Here is a 13,268-nt window from a genome sequence, read left to right as displayed (position 1 = left end):
TATTTACTGGCTGCTTGGAAGAGTCAGTATAGAATGTTTACTCATGTAAAAAAATGGCAAAACCCCTATACTATCATCTAGGGTTAGATTAGTTTTTCAACACAAATATTACGTTCTGAAAGAAAGAAACCTCACTTATTTCCTCTAATTTTTTCTGCTTAACTATTCACCACTTTACACTACTATTTCACATTAGTTCACCATTTGCCCAGAGCATCTAATAATAATCTCTCTTTTTAATACAAAGTCTACTAAAATTTTCTGTTAATTCAGCTACTTATTTTGCATACAGAAAACACTTTCATGTCCCTGGTCTTATTACTCTTAGCTTTCTAGTCACTCTGAACATTTCCACAGTTCTCAAAAAGAGGAGTATTTGACCACTCTTTTAATGCATTTTAGGGCTGGTGCACAGTGAGGTTGTTGTAACTAGTGTATCATGATGAGCACGGTTTAGATGCAGAGCTAATTGTCTTTTTTACTTCAAAGACATCAGGTTTTTACTTTAAAAAAATTTCTTAGCTGGAAGAAAATTATTAACTGAATGTGCAAAAAGACTATCACAGAATCCATAAATGTATCCTTTCACCTTTGAATTATACTAGGCTTTATAATTACGTCTCTGTACAACTTCTTAGCCTTGAATTTTGCATTCACATGCTTTATCCTCTTTACTGACAAGATTTTAATTTAAAAGTTACAGCTGATTTGTTTGTTCACTCAGAACTGCATCTGCTATAGCAATGAACCTTTTAGTTGAGCAATCCCTTGCTAGTGTCATCACATAGCAGCAGGATGCAGTCGGATGGCAAACACACACATACACTAAAGCTGTAGGAGGAGGGCAAATAAATAAAAAGTAGCCAAAGTAGCTTTTTACATGCCGAAGCAGAAGAAAAGAGTTTTATGACAGAGCAGTGACAGTGGGAGGGAAGGGAAAACGAGATGTCAGACACAGAGGATGATAGATATATTGCCGTTTGCAGCAATGTGGAACAAATATCAAATGTGTACTACTGTTTCCACCCTGGCAGCTTGGGTGTCTGCACTGTACAGAATCAGATCTCTAACAGTTGCTTGATTCATTCACACAGTGCAGAAATCAGGCTAGCATGTGGGAGACAAAGTAGCTTAAACCCATTCCCCTTTTAAGACTGAGACGGAGTTACACTATTAGTGCTGCAAACGAGTCTTTCACAGCTTAAATGTCACTTTGATAGTTGCCAAAGCTTTACTGGGAATCTAATGTTTTCCTAAAGTTTCACCTTCTGTAGCCATGTGACTGTGAGTGCCACCAACTTTCCTTACAAATAATACACATATCCATTTTCAGCCCTCACAGCTATGAAGAAAAGCTGTGAAATGTGAAGCAACTTCACCTTAAAGGCTAGAAACTGTGAGAAAAATAACAATTTTAAATCATTCCACTTTGAAAGTATTCATGATTATTCTTGGCATCATATTTTTATTTATTTTTTACTTTTAAGTTTGACAACAGTAGAAAAGCCATAAAACTACTTCTGGGAACGTATCTTTATATCTGCAAAAGAAGCAATTAATGTAGCAAATAAAAGGAAAATTTTTTCTTGTTTCTTGCTAGACAACATTACGTACTGAAATATACATATCTTTGGTATATTCATCTGAGTGCATATAGTACCAAACACCTCTTTACAGGCAGGAAAAATACAGGCATATTGGAAAATATTCACATTGCTCAAATAGGCCACAAATAAGTGGACAAGTTTTCAGAAATTATAGATACTAGCATTCTGTATGGATATCAAAATTTTCAGCGGCCCCAAAATCATGGATGTGTATTTCCATGCTAAAACCCCCAACACTTCAACCCCTCAACTGACTTGACATGCAGAACTACAAACCCACTATAACCAAAGCTAGTCCTAAGGTGCAAAATTTTAATTTCAGTTTTGACTCAAATTGCTCTAGTAGACCTACTTTTAAGACTGGAAGCATGAGACAAGCCCATATTAATTCCTATTTTGTTCTGGCCCAACAAATTATTCCATTTCCCAAAAGCTATCTACAGGGTTGGAAGCCTTGGAAAGTAAGTATTTGGCTTGGCTTCTAAATACAATTTTGCCCTACTGTTAGAGAAACACTACGATTTATTTAAGCAACCTTCAGCCATGCTGATAAATAAATAAGTTTCAGGTTTGTTTGAAGGATTTGTCCAAGTGGGGTATATTTCAAAGTTCACTTTACTTAAAGAAAAAAAAACCTTAAAATAGGTACTAATGCTACAAGATGAAGTCATGTAAAAGGTCAGCTCCTCAGGTGTGGTTTAAGAAAAAACAACAACCATAAAGTTTCTATAATGCTTAACAGTACAATTTAAGAGAAGTTTTACATGGAATTCTCCCCAGTAATGTCTCCTATTTAAAACTGCATGCAAGCATGAAGGAAGAAAGCTTAACACAGTTAAATTGTTATCATATTAGGATCAGACATATTAGGAAGCAGAAGACAAAGACAAGATTATTTTCAGCAAAAGTGGATCATTTTTGGATAAAAAATAAAGCACTAGTGGATTTCTGACTTTTTAAATACTTTAGAACAAATAGATTTGGGCAGCACTTTCATTTGGAAAATCAAAAGTACAGTGTTGATTCAGCTATGTTTCCATCACTTGCAACATACAGTGAATAAACTGTTTGAGACTCACAAGGATTCTTGAGTCACAAACCCAACTCCCAAAGTGAGTCAAGTACTTGAAAGATGTTACTTTGATGCTTTTAAACAGTTCAGAATGTTAAACTGTGTGATTTTTAATCTTCCCTAAGTCCAGCAGTCCCCTTTCTTAAAAAAAGAAAAGATTCTTTTCACAACACTTTACGAATTGGCCAAAATATACCTAGGATCAAGCAGCCTTGATGTCACTGCAAGTCTCAGCAAGGCAGAGTAGTGAGGAAGTAGGACTGCTGGCAAGTGTGTACTGGTACTCTCGGTCCTCTGCTAGACCTGGAGATAAATACAATCAGGCCTGACAACCCTAATTTAAAAAAAAAAAAACAACAAAACAACCACCAAAAACAAAGAAGAAGAAGAATAGGAAAAAAGTGGGCAACCTTCCTATTCATAAAGCATCTTTTAATTAGTAACACTACTGTGCTTCTCATCTGCACACAGCTGAATTTTAGATATATCATAGGCACATCACATGATTAAGTGTTTCAGGCTGTTTGCACGCCAGCTGTCTTGGTGGGTGCACAGGAGGCTGAACTGAAAGCAAGGACTGTCATGCTTCTCATGAGTGGCTTCCTGAACTTCAACCTACACGGGCACAGAGTCAGCACACAACTGTGCTTTGCTTGTTTACAAACAACAGATTTTCCTCTGGACTACCTGGTGTGATGTCCACCTTGGATTTTTAATATCTGAATTCTCACTATATTAGAGAATTTAGAATTCTCTTAATTCTAGAAAACTGACTATATACTCTAAAATCTAGTTTATTTATTTATGCCACTAACAATGAATTTTCACCTTGGTTCCATAATATTTCCTCTCACAAGACATACCTTTGAAGTCTATTGAGTTGTTTATATAATTAAGGACTGTTTGTTTGGACATCTAGAAAATTCGCATTGCTGCTTTCAATGTTGCTTAAAAAGAAGAAGTCAAAGTAGCTGCAATCAACCCAGAGAAAATACATTTCTTGGCATATTAAAGATGTACTCTAGAGAATACCCATGATTACTATAATCATTTTAGGTAGAGGTTGTTTATGTTACCATTAACGTAACTGCTTAAACAGAAAGATGAAGGATTAAACCCCATAAAATCTCTTAAATCTGCTCAAAACAAATGAAGTTATTTTAGTGAATGTTTACATATTTTGTGACAGTCTTATCACTTTTTCCATATGGACAGTGTAGAGAAAATCCTGTAAGTAAGGAATGAATTACTAGTCTAGGTGTTTTAAGCCATATGGTGGTCATCTCCTAAAAAGCTATACAAAACATCTCTCTTGGTGAATCTTTATGATCTCACAGGTGTGCAATACAAAGGCTCCAAAACTATCACCAGCAATATACTAAAAATATTCTATGGTGTGATTGTGTTTCTTTTGTAAAAAATTGGGAAAGTATATTGCAAAACATGAAAATGACATCTCTCAAAAGTCTTATAACTAGCTTGTTTAAAAGTTAGCTTAAGTTTAGTAAGTACACGAAAAGGACCATCGGGAGGGGAAGGGAGGGGAGGGGAGGGGAGAGGAGAGGAGTTAAAGCATGCTATTAAGGACATTATCCAAATGACTCTGTCAGGCTGACAGTCACTGCCAAGCTTAGGGTACAACCACCTCTCTAGGAAGCCAGTGCCAGTGTTTGACCACTCTCTTGGTAAAGAAATGCTTCCTAATGTCCAGTCTAAACCTCCCTTGATGGATGCAGCTTTGAATCATTCCCACATGTCATATCACTGGATCTCAGGGCTAAGAGCTCAGCACGTCCCTCTCCACTTCCCCTCCTTAGGAAGCAGTAGAAACAGATGAGATCGTCCCTCAGTCTCGTTATATCCAAACTAGACAAGTCCAAAGTCTTCAGCCACACCTCACAGAACATTCCTTCAAGGCTTTTCATCAGATTTGCTTCCCTTCTTTGGAAGTATTCAGAACTTTGATCTTTCTAAATTGTGGGGCTGAGAAGAACTCACAGTGCTCTAGGTGAGGACTCACCAACACTGAATACAGTGTGATAATCACATCTGTTGACCAGCTGGTCATGCTATGTTTGATGCACCCCAGGACAGAGTTTGCCCTCTTGGCTGCCAGGGCACACTGCTGGCTCCTTTTGAGCCTCCTGCCAACCAGCATCCCCAGGTCCCTTTCAGCAGGGCAAGTAACACAATATGATCCATATTTTAGAACAAGAAGACTATTAAGCAAATTCTAAGCAGGAGTCTTGGGGGTTAACTGTGACAGATGCTTTATTTGCCCCTGGAGAGTAGGGTACTTGCTCACCTGACACAGGAAGTGCTGGTACAAACATCCCCAAGCTGTTGGGAAAAGAATACACCCAACGCAGCAAAAATGGCAACTTTAGGAGATATGGACCCTCCCAGAAGTTCCTTCCATGATGAAAACCAAACCACCCTGAAATGGGAGCGGCTGCCCAGATTTATGGATATATGCCATGCCTGGGGTTAAACGCAAAAATTTTTTTATTGGTCACAGCTCTTAGGGCACCATGAAACACAAGTGGTAAATGGGATAATAGTCCAAAACAGGGGACTTATTAGTTCTATTCTCATTTCAGATTATGCTTACTCTAGGAGTGAGGGCAGCTGTCCTGAAACTATTTCCTTCTCATTGGGAACAAGAGGGTTAGGTTACTTCACAGGCTACTACGGCATATCCAATTCAGGGTATCATTTGTGAATAGGCAACCACAAAGTGCTTCACTCAAAAGGGACATTGGAATAAAATGCAGGAAGTCAAACTGGTTTGAAACTAGATTTAAATTGTTTCTCTTTCAGTATTTAATACTGACTAAAAGATTTCAGTTGACACAGTATTGGGAAAAAACCAACTTCAGTTTTCTTCACATCATTTTAAAAAGCATTTTTGTTCTTTGCAAACATAATCAAATTTTTATTTTGGGTTTCTCTGTAACTCAGAATTTTATTTCAAAGTCTCACTTTTTGAAAGAACAGCTAAGAAAATTTAATTTAAGATAGAGCCTCAGGCATGCAGTATATATCAAATGAAACTGAAAACACATTTCTTCCCCATTTCCCACACTATAAACATGACTAATACTTCAGCACATACATATACAAATTCCACAGTCGTGGTCACCATGAAGTAACAAAATGAGGGAAGCTTTGAAAATTAAATTAAAGCAACCTCAGTCCCACTGTCTCCCCAGGATTTTTGGACCCTGTGCTGCCCTCTGCCTGTAGACAAGTGCATGCACATGGGAAGCCTCCTCATCTGCCATTGATCACCCCATGAGAAAGGAAATGCAGTGTTACAGCTAGAAGGACATGAAGAAGCCTTTTTGATGTAGTCCTCTGCCTCCAGATCCTTATCCATCAATTAGATTTGGCAGTTTGTGTCTGAGGCTGAGGTAGTAAGTACCATGTTTGGCCCAGATGAGAAAGGTGTGAAGAGCTCAATGTTACTGCAGTGTCACGCTCCCCTTGAGATGCCTTCTGCAGCATCAGGGTCTCTGGAGCTGTTGGCTTTGTGGCTCTCTGAACACTAAACCTACCCCTAATGGCAGCTGAGGATGAGGTCCACAGTACCATGTTTGGCCAGGCAGAGAAATGACTAAACTGAGATATCACATGGAAGACAACACTTCTGTTACAAGCAATAAAAAGTACTTTTATTTACAGTCTCCCTAGTGAAGGTGTGGATTTGGTTCCATGTCCTCAGCTCCGTACGTTATGTTTATCTGCCATATTATTCAAAGCAGGTATGTACTTGTAACCACTGCAGAATAAATTCACAGTCATTATCTCCTACAAAAGTACAATGGGCATCTGTGGGATGGGAGTGGAAGTGGCTGCGTGGCTCTTGGCTGCTGGCTGGGGTTAAACCACGACAGTATCATATATTAAGACAGAGATGTGCCAAGAGTGCTGAGGAAGGTTATAAATTAACCCTTGTCAAATGCAAGGCCTGAGTGGGCAACACAATAGAAAGTATCAACAAATCATTGATTAATCCAATTTCTACAATATGAAGCAATTAAAAGGATGGTATGCTGTAGAAGAGAACCCTGCCAAAGGAAGGGGGTGTGACTGGGTGCTGAAAAATTAAGCATTTGCTTAAGTGCTTTCTGGGATAGGAGACTAAAACAATTGTAAAGAATAATATACTTTTCTCAAAACTGGTGAAAAAGGTGCTTGGCAGGGCCTTTCCTGTGTCTCTTTGACTGCACCATTGCACACATTTTTCCTCGCCTTCTCAAGTTATTCCATATTTGTTAAACACATTCAAACTGACTGTTTCTTTTAAAATAATTTCTCAAGGCTCATACTGTGCAGCCTCATGCACCCCTGGCTGAGGCAATGCTCCCAAAATGATGTCAATAGGAGCCTTGCTTCAAAAAGGCCTATAGGATTCAGCAGTATGTGAAGAAAGGGCTTGAAGTTATGGAGCATGGTATCAGGATAAGACTTAATATTTCAAACATATATATATTCTTCATACTAAATCACTGAAGAGCATGGAGAGGAGTGGGGGATGTCACTACAGAAAACCATATGGTTCTTAGATTTCCCAGCCAGAATTGTGCATACTAAATATTTATAGAATCCAGTGATATTCTATTCTTTCTGTTTATTCCTTAGATGTCACCCAGAGAAACTCTGGCCAAGCACCAATCAAATATCCAAGCAAGTTACAGGCAATCTAAGGAGGGGGAAAGAGAGAAAACAGATCACCAGTAGGCTTATAATTAGCCACCTAAACCTGGAAGGAGGTGCTTGGGAAGCGCCTCTGATGAGTCTGGATTCCAGCGCTCACCGCACGTCATGAATGGTTTCGGAAATTGAGTTCTCAGTCTCTGCAAGGGGTAAGGAAGATATACACAATATTTTTGGCTAGACTGAGCTGGGGCATATGTGGAGCAGATGCAAAATCAGACATCTGTCTGCTCTCAGGGAATAGCATAGGAACAAAAATGCATCTCTCAGCGATGACAGCTAACTTGCTCCTGGCGCCTACTGGATAAGCTGTGTCTCCCTACCTGTGGCATGCAGGGCTATTGAATTTATTTTGCTTCGGAAAAAACAATGCAGTGTCCTCCTTATTGCTTTGTGCTTAGAATAGTAGCTGAAGGAGCTACTGAAGTACACAGAAGATCTGGGATATATCTTAATAGGAGCCAATCTTCTTGTCCAAGGTCTAGCCTTGACATAGTAATCTTTAGGTCTTTTTCCCCTTTCCTTGGCAGTCTTTTTCCCTTCCCTGTTCCTACCTCCTTTCCCTTTCCTTTCATTGTGAGAGCTACTAATCCCCAACTATCCTTTCATTCTTCAGAAATAATAAAAGGATTTTTAAAAATGCGTAACAAGCCCATAACTCAATACACAGCACCTTACTAACAGGAGCAGCTTTTACTGTTAATCACTCATCACTGCTTTAGACAGAATCTGGGTTCCTAATTGTTGCACTTTTTACACAGATGTTGCTGCTGTACAAAATATGGTGGAGACATATTAGCATTAGGTCTTATTAGCATTATGTAGAGTGGAAGTCATCTACTTTTGCACATATATATATATACATACACACACGTGTATAAATACATATATATAACTTCAAATTAATAACACATAATTGCATACCAAAAAATAGCTATCAACCAAAAAAAAAATTGGATCTTCAACATGGAAAACTCTTTCATTTTTATAAAGATAATTACATTTTACTGTGAAACTGGTGCTCAGAAGTTTCTTTCTGTGTGTCACTGAAACAGCTATTTGCTATGAAAAACATACTTATTGAATATTGCCAAAAATGTAATAACCACACATCTGTTATTCTTCAAATATGCATTTTCTAAAACAGTTGGTATTTACTTAACATATAATAACAGTTATTAAATCATTCTTAAGTCTGTTTTGTGGAACCATAATGTAAAGCATTACACACATAAGAGAAACACCATGGGAACAAATGTCAAAAAGGAATAGATGTGTTGTTAGTAGCTGTGTAGTTACTAGTCACACTAGAAACTACAACTCAAAGAAACAAAGTAAGAGGAAGACTGGAAGTCTGGAAACACTGCAGGACAAAGAGTTTTAAGAGGTCCAACACCATTCATCTAAAGTTTTTAAATTATTAGATCATTTATAGATCAACAAATATGTAACAGAAAGCATTTCTGTAATCACTATTGAATCTACTACACAAGGGCATAAACTTCATTGTCTGGTAGCTCAAATTAGAGAAATTTAGATGTTTAACAAAGTTCTTCTTTTGGTTTTAATTTTCTGCAGTGTGCATTTCTCCAGCACTGGCTGTGGCTCTTTCCAGACTCTGCACTGCAAGCCTCATCCCAGCCATAAGCTGGAAAGATACACAGACTGCATTACAGGAGAAGACCAGCTCAATAACTGACCTGATCTTTCCTTTTGAATTTTAACAGCTTTCTGCATTAAACTGTCTTTAATTGCCGAAGCAGCCAGGAAACAAGCACAGTCAGTGTTAATTGTTCATAACTATTTCACTTGAGATTTTGAGTGAGCCTCTTAAGTGACAGGACAAGAGGAAACGGCCTGAACTGGTGTCAGGAAAGGGTCAAGTTGGACATCAGGAAGAATTTCTTCACTGAAAGGGTGGTTAGGCATTGAAATGGACGGCCCAGAGAAGCAGTGGAGTCACCATCTCTGGTAGTGTTCAAGAAATGAATGGATGTGGCACTTAATGCTGTGGTTTGGTTGACGTGCTGGTGTTTGCTCAACAGTTGGACTGGATGAACTTGGAGGCCTTTTTCAGCCTTCTATGATTTCCACTGGGTCCTGAATGTGGCTAAAAAAATCTTAAGCCAGTGAGATGAACAATGCCTTCTGAAATACATTTTTAATCATATTTGGAACAAAGTACAACAGAGCTGACTGCTTTCCAGACATTTTTATGAATATGTGGATGCCATCTAAACATGTACCAATAATGAACAATAATCCCCACAGTTGCAAAAAACCATAAAATCCTATTTATCCATAAAGCTACTTTCTTTGGCTTATTAAAGATTATTAAAGAAACCATTAAGGTGACAGCTTGTGTGGCATGCATTTATCACAAATGCTCAGCATTTTAAGCCATGTTTACTGTAGGACAGCACAATACAAGCTAATATTTTTAATAATTCTCAACATTTCTCCAAAACATTCTGCAGAAAATACAGTCAGGGACAGCAGTCAAGATCATCTTGGACAGAGGTGATGATGACCATAGTATGCTACAATTCATTTATTTATAATGCCTCAAAAAACACTCAATAACATAAAGACCTTCATTTAAATCTATCAAACCCACATATACTCCTTTTAATTGAAAAGCTCTTAACTCCAGTCATTTCCTGGATATAAAACTACTTTACTCGAGCTCCAGCATTTTTAATTTCCCTCACATTGAAAAGCAGCATCTTCAGATCACAAGTAATGACTACATAAAAGCCTCACAGTCAGATCTCCTGGTGCCACTATGTTTTTCAGGATATGAAGACAACAGCAGTGTAAACACTCTACTATTGCAGAATAAACACCATGTAGCCACAAGCAGTGATGACATAACCTGTAAATTATCTGGGCTTAATTTTCTGCAATGTAAACTGACTGTCCACATCTCCTGTTCCTCAATCCACTCTGTTGAGAAGAAGATTTCATATGAATCTTCCAGTTTTAAAGCAAAGATTATTCCTCCTTAGGACATTATTTGGAATGTCTTTTCTTTTGTGCATCTAAAAATCTTGCTTCCTTCTGAATGAAAATGTCCTTGCTCAAGCAACACATTTTAAAATTACTGCTATTTCACAGCTGACTCAGGTGTGCATAAATCAACAACTTGCAGAGACTATGCTTTTAAATAGCGAAACATGCTGTTGCTGCTTCTTTTCATAGAGTTGATATTAATAACACATGACCAGAGCTAACACAGATGTAGCCCAATATCCTGCCTCTATCTGTGGCCATAAAGGGATTCCTACTGAAGAGAGTAATATCAGGGAAATCATGCAGTGATAGATCCCCAGAATACACTTTCAGGCTTGAGAGATCTGCAGACCTGGGATTTCTAATGTGACTCCAAGTGAAATGTGCTTCCAGCACTTCAGTATTCCATACAGGAATGTGCATCACTTTGTTTACTTTGGAAACTATTCCTTAAGGTATAGGAAATGCTAATCTTAAGCAATATTATAAAATATGATATTAAGCAAATGTTGCTCTGAAGGAGTTAACACTGAATTTCACATATATGTTACTCATTAATCTTTTAGTCAACCAACTTGAGAAGCTGTGGGTATCTCATCCCTGGAAGTGTTCAAGGCCAAGCTGAATGGGACTCTGAGCAACCTGATCTAGTGAAAGGAGTCCCAGGCCATGGCAGGGTGGGTTGAAACTAGATAATCTTTAAAGTCCCTTTCAACCCAAGCCATTCTATGATTCTATGATATATTTATGCCATTAAAAACCTTGTGTTAATAATGCAGGTAAGATAATTAATATTACTATTTTTAAAACCCCAAATCCTAATGTTCCATCCTTGTGAAGGGCTTTATCTTTCTTTTTACCTGTTTTATGGTTCTGTGAAAAAGCTGATACGAGAACATGATTGCTTTCACAATTATGGTAAGCCAAGTATATTCAAATTTTAACCCCATCAGTGCTAACTGCTTCAAATAAAGTTACCCTGGAATGACAATCAATCTCTCAGGGTGCAGAAGTGCCATTTGAAAGCCTTTCGGCTTTTCAGACTAGAGTGATAATAATGGTATCTGCACAGTAATCTGTTTTACATATTTGCCTCTTCAAGCAGGATTCTGAGCTGTAATTCAGACTATTCAGTATTCTCTCAGTTTCATGTGGTACATACATTGCATATATACAGCTAGCGTGGGTTCTCCTTTAGTTTTAAAATATCTCACAAGTTGGAAATTGCAATACCCAGGACTTCTAATGAACTCAGCTGAAAAATATTGATCATTGCCAGTTTCAAATCACAGACCCAAGGTATCAATTCATTCTAGCACTCCTCAAAACTTATTTCATTTTTCATTCTGATGAAGACAAACAACACCAGCAGGTACAAATTAATAATTTGAGTGATGAAAGAATCAATATTTTACTGTAGTACTCTTCAGACACGTATGATGTCATGATGAGTTAAAGGCTCATCAGGGAACCTTAACCAGATGCAATTTGAGAAAAAATGCAAAACCTGTTAAAAAGAATCCTTCAAAGATTAAGCAACTTAGCAACTGATCATGTGTAATTTTCACTAATATCCAAAATTTTGTTCAAGTGGAGAGCAGATTCTTCTGCTTACCCTTTGCAGAAGAATAAAGATGGCATCGAGTATCTGAATCCTAACATCAGATCACTCTTTACTGGGCTTGGCCTAGTTTAATTTGCAAGACAGACATATGTTTCTGGTATGATGACCTTGTGGTTAAGTTTGTCTGCAAGAAATTCTTGCACTTGAGGAATGCTGCATATTGAATTTTCCTGTGATGTTGAATAGCTCTCTGCCAGCTTGGGTCCTCTTTCAACTTCATTTACTTTTGTCAACTAATATGTCACAGGTTATATGTTTCATGGAAAACATAATATGAGGGCAATATTTTCATTCATGAGTAAGACTTTTGCCCAAATGGTGTGTCGCTTTTTTCAATACTAGCATGCTACATAGTCACCAGCAAAAAACCACATGACCCAAGTTTGTATGCCGAATAAACTGCTTTAGATCGACTGGGGAAAGAAAAGAGGACACAAACAGAGAAGTTGAACATATATGTGCATGATACTGCATGAATTCCTCTCTAAATCTGAAGTCATTGATACATTTGATCAACTAAAATAAATAATTCTGCAAATTTTCCCATGCAGTTTTTCTTCCTTTTCTTTTTTGCACTGGAAAGGAAATAAATTATGGCTTACCTTTCAAAACCAATCTGCCGTAATGTTTTCTCCCACGTTGAACCTATACAAAAAAAAAGAAAAAACAAACAGCCTCAGTAAAGAACTTTTATTGCATGAACACTCTTCTCCTTTCCTTGTGCAGTTGGGATCTGTATGGTAAGAAGATTTTTTCACCCCTACAAGAAGTACTTGTAAATAACATCTGTTTTCCCCAGAGTGAAGAACTGTTGAGAGAGGCTACCACAAGGTGACATAACTGTGTGGAGGGCTATCAGCCTATATAACTCTTCTACATTGCAAAGCAGCTAGTCACTGCTACAGTTCACTGCAATTCCGAGGGTGGTCTCCTCTGCTAGAGCAATGCGATCTGTACATGACTCCTGAAAGTGCTGAGCTGGCATCTCACATCACGCACTCTTCACATTTCAGCTTTTTATTTTACTGTAGTGTTTGCCTGATTCTTGCTGAAAGCTTTACGGCTCTGTCTGAAATCCAGCCCTTTTATTTTTAAGCAAAAGCATGAAGATGTATTTCTGTTTTATTGTTTAACCCTTTATACTCATATGAAGAGCTTCAAAGGGCTATTTATTAAAATAATCAAGGACTCAGTCTCACAAACTACTCAAATGAGCAGACTCATCCAAAGAATT

General features: G+C 37.8%; 1 protein-coding gene across 1 annotated transcript in view; it reads right to left on the bottom strand.

Annotated features, from left to right (window-relative positions):
* The window catches only part of LOC103806091 (piezo-type mechanosensitive ion channel component 2-like), a gene marked incomplete at its 5' end in the record, with an annotated part of 37,618 nt that extends 24,939 nt beyond the window's left edge, over positions 1-12,679 (bottom strand). Inside the window, one exon of the mRNA XM_009078766.1 lies at positions 12,637-12,679. Coding sequence (XP_009077014.1) covers positions 12,637-12,679 — 43 coding nt within the window. The remainder of the gene's footprint in view (positions 1-12,636) is intronic.
* Positions 12,680-13,268: the final 589 nt, after the last annotated feature.

Source organism: Acanthisitta chloris, unplaced genomic scaffold (genome assembly GCF_000695815.1).
Source record: "Acanthisitta chloris isolate BGI_N310 unplaced genomic scaffold, ASM69581v1 scaffold5597, whole genome shotgun sequence".
In the NCBI taxonomy this organism is placed as follows: domain Eukaryota; kingdom Metazoa; phylum Chordata; class Aves; order Passeriformes; family Acanthisittidae; genus Acanthisitta; species Acanthisitta chloris.
Note: the sequence above shows the minus strand (reverse complement) of the source record. Positions and strands in the feature narration are given on the sequence as shown.